Raw genomic sequence first — 7,975 nt, 5'->3', positions numbered from 1 at the left:
TTGTGGAAAAGTTAAACCCAGCAGTTTTCAGGCTGGTGCTATAAGAAAGTTGCCCCATCCCCCTGTAACACATTCTCCTTACCTGCCTTCTCCACCCCAGGCAGAATTTGGAGTAATCACCACTTCCCGACAATTATCTGTGTCTGTGTTGTACACATAAAGTTTTAATGGCTTTGCTTCATGTGTTTCAATAAGGGAAAAGAGATCTTCAGACTGCAAAAAGAGAAAAATGAGTAAGGGCTTTGTTGTCCTTATTTTATCATTTGGGATTAGATCATCCTAGTCCTGATTTCTGTAATGGACTCTGGTAACAGCCACGCTGCAGATTTCGCAGTGCTGCTGTTTTATCAAAAGGCCAACTTCAAAATGTGTTTTGCTAGCACAGCTCAGAACACGTGGCAAAACCCAGATTTCAAATCTGCTATGCAAAATATTAATTTTAGAGTACAAAAGTTTGTATCTGACATATCATGAAGACATTTAAGAGCAGTTCTTATTTCCAGGATTGCCTTTAAGAAGAGGCACCACACCAGAGCTCCTTCTTCTTTGCATCTGATTTCCATTCACACTGAACAGCGACAGAGCCAGGGGTGTTTCAAACTGCCCTGGTACAACTGGGTTTTTAGTTTTCAAAAAATAAAGATCTTATTTTTTATACTTACCTCATTCATGACAGTATCTGCTCCAATGATATAGTCACTATGAGGTCTGAGTCCAGCTAATGCAGCAGGAGAATTTGGCTCCACCTCCTAGTTTCAAGATGGAAAGTTACAAACCACTATGTAAATGTCAGGGTATAGCAGGACAGACAGATATGCACTTCACACAAGCTCTGTGTCAGACAAACTGGCCAAGTTTTCAACACAGTAATGAACTAATGAAACACTGGCTCTATGGCAGTCCCTTTCCATATGGTTCTGGTGTTGTATCAAATACAGTATCTCTAAGTACTGTACAAACCCATTCATTTAAACACAAGACTTGACAATACAGTCACAAATATACATTTGTGAGAAGGTTCAAAAGTCTTCCCAAACCCAAAATCAATCAAAGCCAATTTGATCAATGAGACCAATTTGATCTCATGACTTGTTAACTTGCACATCCCATGCAAGTTACTTTTCAACAGAAAGACAGAAACACCAGGACTGAGAACATTTCCAAGTCCATACGTACCAAGACGTGCCAGACGTTTTCATTGGCCCCATCAAAGCTGCAGAAGCGAATGCTCACTCCCAGCAGGCCCTGCCCACCCCACATGTTGCTGGGGGTTACAGATGTTTCTCTCAGTTCCAGTGTTTTGCTACTGTACACAAGCATTTTTACAGGTTTTTCAACGTTTGCTTTCAGCAGGTCCTTGAGAGTGTCATTGTCTTTATTCTGCAAATGTTTAAAAAAGAGCTTGGGTCAGCGTTTGACAGAACAAGCATTCAGTTCTACAGCAACACTTGTATTCCAAAGGTGCTACACTGCACATTACCAGAACATGTATTAACAGCTGCTTTGTAACAGGTTTCCAGTCCCTTCACAATTCTAGAATACAACTCTGGAAAACCCCTGGGACTTCACAGTAACAGGTCATACTTTCCAAAAGGGAAACACTCCAGCTGGTTCAGAGGCTTTCTTGAATGCAGGCGTACTGGCACAGAGCTTCCCACAGCTGGTTTTTTCCACAGCTATGATGGTCTGCTGTTTAATGATAGCTCTGCTTGGAAGCTCCCTCCCTGCCTCCTGCCCAGAAAACAGCTCTGACAGCAGCTTTTCACTCAGCCTGTTTGGACTGTGGGAAGTTTGTGAGTGCTCATGGAAGCAAACACAACTAGGAGGGCACTAGCATAAGCCACGAGGGGTCGATCAGCAGGCAATTCTGTCTTGGTGCAGATGTCTGCAGAGAGCATGTCTGTCTTATCCTCCAGCTAAACTCAACAGAACTGTTCCTACAGGGTGAAGGAAATCAATTCCTGATGCAGTTTGCCTTCCTCATTTTAAAATAAGAAGAAATATTTTATATACATTTAAATAAAACAAATCCATTTACCTATAAATATCAGATTCTCAACACAATGATTATATTCAAAGGTATAAAATAGCAACACACTTACCAATCTTGAACCATTAATGGACACAATAAAATCAAAGAATGGCTCCAATCCAGCTCTATGCCCTGGTGAGTTTTCTTGTACCTAACAAAGTTAAACAAGAATTTAGTAAAAGTGTTCCAATGCTGATTCATAGATTAGAATTATATTTCTACTTTTGCCAGCTGTAGTTCTAGAAGCTGCTAATATTTGTATATATAATTTTAAAATATTCAAATATAATAATACAATCTATAAAACCAAAAAATCCCTCCCTTAAAAAAATAAAATACAGATATTTCAAAAGAATTAGTAATTTATAAATTGAGGAGTGACAGCAGCTGCCACTCCCAGGGAAAAGCAGTGCTTAACAGTTGCATCAGATAAGTTGTAAGTATTTGTTTCAAGAAAGGAGATTATAGTGAAAGGACAAGGTTAATGAATTCTGAAAAGGTTGGTTTAAAAGTACTATCTTTCCATAGCAGTACCAACATTGGCCCTTGCTTTTTATCTTATGCTTACTAAAGGAACAGGAGAGTCACATCTGTAAGCACAGGCCGTTATCTCGTGATTAAACACCTGGTGACATTCTTGAGACACAGAGGGCATCTGTACAACCAGATTTCATTAACACACCTTCAGGTTGCAGGAAAAGGGACATGCAATTTTGCAGCCATGGCAGCTCAAATAATTCAACCACTCCACTAAGACAGGACCTAAGTTTTGGATACACATTACTCCCAGAAGCTAAAAGCATACTTTTAATTCCAAATGGAATAACTGAGAGACATTTTGCCAATGTTATTTTTTCACTATTGCTTGCATTGCTGACAATGAAAAGTAACTCTAACATGGCTGTCAGATTTTTCCTACAGCTTTTTTGGTAAGGATGTTCTTTTTCTGACTGGAAGCTGATTCATTTTACCCACTGGCTTTTTCTTTTATGTACTACAATCACCTTCCAAAAAGATGTAAAAAAACATTACCCTTTACAGTGCAGTTCCTTACATTACATATTATTCTACCTGACAGAAGTGGTAAAAATGTATTTGATTGTTCAATTCTGGCCTGATTCTGCAGGAACTGAATTTTCTTAACATGACTTATTTAGAACAAAATATCCTAATGTGGAATTTTAAAAGTGCTTGATTACTAATAAAACCGTTTTTCTAGAATTTTATTTATCTCTGCTCAACATGTTCATAAAATCAGAGCTTGGAAAAAACTCAGATTACTTGTGGGTAACAGATGCCCAAAGCTTAGAACATTAGTCACATAACCTAAGTCTGGAATTAGTAATTCCAGAGTCACATCACACACACATTGATTGCTGTCCAAGATTTGTAAAGCAGCAAAAGAGTATGAAATCAACAACATCCCAAAGTAATAAGAATCACTGAGGCAACAATAACATCCCCAAAGTCCACATTTATAATTTCTAACTAGGACTTGAACTGTGTCTGTAGAAGTGTCTCTTCAAGATGTCTGTATGCTCCTTGGAAATAATGTCCTACAGCTGGGGTACAGGTATTCTCCTTCTCCAAGAATTAAATATATGGAACCACCTCTGCCAGTCACCAAATATCCTGCAGTCCCTCTAACTAGATCCAAACTATTGCCTCCATGTTATTTACTCACCCTGTCTGTTCTCACCAAAACAGCCAGAGATCAGACACCAAACTGTGCACCAGGGAATAAGGTGAAAGTATAAGCCAAGCTGCATGGGGCAGACGCCCTGGCTCCAGCTACACAGAAACTCCCAGCACATTGTGCATGTGGCTTTGGCATTTGTGGACTGTTTCTTCAAACCTGCAATAATGTATGGCTACCTGAGGACAGCCTCCACAAACAGAAATTTTAGCTTAGGAGAAAAGCCACAGAGAGGCTAAAATTCACTACATGAATTATTCTTCCCAAATGTTGAAAGCATTTACTTACTGCGTTGAATACTTGAGACCTCCCAGTCAAAGAGACGTTAAACAGTTTTGTGAAAGGAGAATAAAAACCTCTGCTTTCCTATAGACATGATCCATAATGGTATTCTCAGACTTGCAGTTTCTCTTGTAATCAAGTAATTCAAAACATCCTCTCCTCCCCTGGGTTTGAGTAGTGATTGTAGGATGAGTTTATGCTCTTTGTTGTTCTTCCCTCAGTTTAGAGAAGTGACATGAAAATACTCTAATAACCTCTCTCTCTCTCTCTCTCTCTCTTATTCCACCATCTATTGCATAGGTCATACAGGAACTTACAGTTTGTGTTTTTAATGAACCTGATATGCAGGCTTTATACCAAAATTAAATCAGCAGATGGTTTCAGAACTTTCTGGGAAAACAGTTTCTGGGAAGAAGATGTCACATGTTAGTTAAACCTCAGCATTAAAAATCAGTGCATCCAGCATAACACATCAGATTTCTGGGACTGGATATATGTCATGGCCTTGAAATCATGAAAGGCCAGACTTCATCTCATTCAGAGATTTTCCTCCATTTCTAAATGAAACTTCTTTGAAATAAAAAACCAAGCCATACCAAAATCACAAGAAACCCCCTGCATCCTGACATTATCCCTCCCTAATGACCTCCAAGAGATTATGTCCTGAACACTGTGAGTTAAGAGTGGCCACTATTCAATAGAGCAACTTTTTGAAATAAGATGGAGTACATACAATAAATGACACCTACATATGTTCAGCATCCATCAATGTCAAGCTCACTGACACCTGGATGGATAAATAACTTACTTAGAATACTAAATCTGTGTTCTGCCCCAAACTGATGAAAGGACTGAGAGAGTTTCCAAGTTCCAAATGATTTGTTTGCAGAAAGTATCTTCAGACGTTGAACTCCTTGCCCCAAACCCATCACAATCCTGAACACCTCTGCACGGTTTGTTTCTAAGTGGGCATGGAAAAACTACCAGGAAGCTGTAGCTGAAATCAAACCCTTACAGTTGTGTCAGTCACACCTCAGAAGCAGGGACGTGCATCCCTTCTGTCATCCTGCCGTGCACAGGTTGTCACAGAGTTTCCTATTTCCCTGGCCTACCTTCACTGATGGAAAAGCATGTTTACACCCAGCAGTCCCAGAAACGGCACCCAGAAATTCTGAGTTCATTCCACATGAAACGTCTCCTCCTTAAGGAAGTGATACGCTCAGCCCTGCACGACAATGGCACTGACCCCATAGAGGTTTTGTCACTGGACCATTTTCCAGTCACTCTGCCCCCAGCCATTGGGATGCTGTGACATCATCTACTGTCAGGTCATTACATCAGCCTGGGCAAACTACAGCAGTTTCACACTGCTGAGCAAGAAAAGTACTCAAAATTTTCCTTCATTCTGTTTTGAAGAGCAGAAACAAACACATACTGAGCAGTACACAGAGTCAGCCAGCTGCTCTAATCAGCCACACACCTGATGTTAAAGGAAACTCAAGGAGAATTGCTTCCAACAAATGACTCATTACTAGGTCTACTTATGAAGAGACTTGGGCAACAGAACACTTGGCAACTTTTTCTCCTTCTTACCAAAAAAAAAACCCAACAAAACCACAAAACCCAAACCCCCCTACATTTTAATGTCTAGAACAGCAACAATGCAACCCAGAGCAACTTCTGCTGTCAAGTATGCATATGATGAAATTCTTTTCCTTTGACAGTGCCTCAGCCCTGGAGGGTTCCTAATTCCCTTTCCAACTGCACTGCTGATAAAGCTCACAGTGAAAGCAATACTGCACTGAATATCAGCAGAAGTAGCCAAAAGTATTAAGTCAAATCTTACACTGGAAATGAATGATGGTAGTGTTCACTTGCTGCATATATTTCTGTTCCTGTTTGAAGTGAGCAGAGAGAGAAGCTTTCTACTAGTTGTGTGGGGAGACAGCATGTACAGTCTAAAAGTTTCACATAAAAAACCTGTAACTTGCAACAGTCTCAGTCTACTCATCCCTCTGGCAACTTGTGCTTGGCTCCTCATCACACTGAACAATGTAATCTCTTTGTTCCATGGCCGTTTAACACATATTTTCATTTATCTGCCTTACCCAAACAATTTCTTCCAGTAATTGAAAATTTTTTCTGACATTTCTCTAATTTTCCCACAGGTAATGGAATCTTCTAAACAATCACTTTGCATTATTTACAGAAGTTTGGTGTTATCAAAGAAATCTGATCTTACTTGAATTAGATCTGTAACACTGGAAGACTACTGGTGTTTTCCTTTTACCATTCTCATTTACTTCATTAAAGTACTGAGCTCAGAAGGAAAATGTACTTGAGAGTAAATGAGAACAAAACAGCAGTTTTGCTTGACCCCAAGTTCTACTGAAGGTCAATCCTTGCAGACAAAGCACTTGCAGAGCTCCTCTAACAGTGCGAGCCCAACGCTGTCTGTAACAAACTTACTACAGAATGGCAACTGGAAAATGAAACTTGGAAAAACTACAAAGAGAAATTCTAGTCACATACATGCATGCCACATGCATTTCAATAAAAACATCCCAAATTATAACTGTTAGGCTGGGATCATGATGCAGTTTAAGATTTGTCTACAGAAAAATAGTAATCACTCATTGTTGTGGCATCTCAGGATATCAGTAAGAAGACAAGGCAGTGAAAAATAGAGATCTCAGTCTTTTTATGACAGCTGGCAGGTCCTTTCCTGCATTTAATATAAATAAGGATGTCCTCTTGGAAATCAACTCCTTTAATGTGCACCTCTCTATTGCATTTACAAAGACTGGCAATCAAACACTGCAATTTTGGGTCGTAGCAAAAACATTACAACAAAAAAGTGCCTAAATGAAAACAAAAGGCGCCAGATCCAAGCAAGACTACAAGAAAAAATGAGTAGATTCTACTTAATAAAAGAGATTAATCTCAATTTATTAACATGCTTTAATCAAACAGTATGAACTCATAAATCTGATGTAACTGATTCTCTAACTGCAAAGTACATACTGGTTTTACGAGTCTTCAAAGTAAAAAGTTAATGAAATTTACACTGTACTATGCTAAAAAAAGAAAAAAAGTTTTACCAACCAGCAGGAAATTTTTTGTGGGGGAAAAGGAGAAGACAAAGTGGACTAACATAGATTAGTAATGCTGGACTTTTATACACCATTAATATTAAAAGGGAGGAAAAAACCCACTGTGACTGTAGTCCATACATACATTTTAACAGAATGTTTGGATCAGAACATCAGTATGTGCTTCTCACAAGCAGAGAACTTATCCCAAAGGCTCCACTTCCAGCAAAGCCACCAGCCCAGCACGGTACCCAGAGTGAGCACTCACACCCGGCCACAGAGGTGAAGGCGCCGTGCTGCGGGCAGGGACCGACTCCAGCAAACCCCGGCACCCCAGAGCCTCAGAGTGCACAGCACCACCTGGGAGCCGCTCTGCTGCTCGCTGGAAGCAAAAGGAAGGGCTTTCTAAAGGCTGTTCACAGAACCTCAGCAATGCAGCCTAATAAGGTATTTTGTAATTCGCATATAAAACCAATGTACCTATGAAAAACAGTACTTTCACTGGAGGTGCAGCCCTCAGGCGTGCTGTCAGGCGAACACCCTGATCCGACCCCGCTGAGTGCCAGCAGCTCCAGCCCAGTCCGCTCCAGTCCCTGAGGCAGCGCCCAGGCCAAGGCTGAGGCGTTATCCCGGGAGCCCGGAGCGCAGCCCAGACTCGCGGGCTGGGCTGTCAGCAGCGTCTGCCGGAGGAGAGGCGGCCTCGCCCCAAGGCTGCCCAAGCCCAGCACCTCCCGTGCTGCGCCAGCCCTGGCCTGGGCACACGGAGGCACAACCTGGGAGCACGACCCGGCCCGGGATTTGTTTATTCTGGACCAATTCTTCCTCCACACTGCCCCAGTCCGGGAGCGGCAGCGCGGGCCCGGCGCACCTCAC

General features: G+C 41.2%; 1 protein-coding gene across 1 annotated transcript in view; it reads right to left on the bottom strand.

Annotated features, from left to right (window-relative positions):
- The window catches only part of GORASP2 (golgi reassembly stacking protein 2), an 8,053-nt gene extending 5,852 nt beyond the window's left edge, over positions 1 to 2,201 (bottom strand). The window contains exons 1-4 of the mRNA XM_031055821.1: positions 2,103 to 2,201; positions 1,177 to 1,380; positions 663 to 749; positions 83 to 213 (exon numbers count right to left, since the gene is read on the bottom strand). Coding sequence (XP_030911681.1) covers positions 83 to 213; positions 663 to 749; positions 1,177 to 1,320 — 362 coding nt within the window. The 5' untranslated portion in view covers positions 1,321 to 1,380; positions 2,103 to 2,201. The remainder of the gene's footprint in view (positions 1 to 82; positions 214 to 662; positions 750 to 1,176; positions 1,381 to 2,102) is intronic.
- Positions 2,202 to 7,975: the final 5,774 nt, after the last annotated feature.

This window comes from Geospiza fortis, unplaced genomic scaffold (genome assembly GCF_000277835.1).
Source record: "Geospiza fortis unplaced genomic scaffold, GeoFor_1.0 scaffold112, whole genome shotgun sequence".
Classification (NCBI taxonomy): Eukaryota; Metazoa; Chordata; class Aves; order Passeriformes; family Thraupidae; genus Geospiza; species Geospiza fortis.
This window is presented reverse-complemented; position numbering and strand designations above follow the sequence as displayed.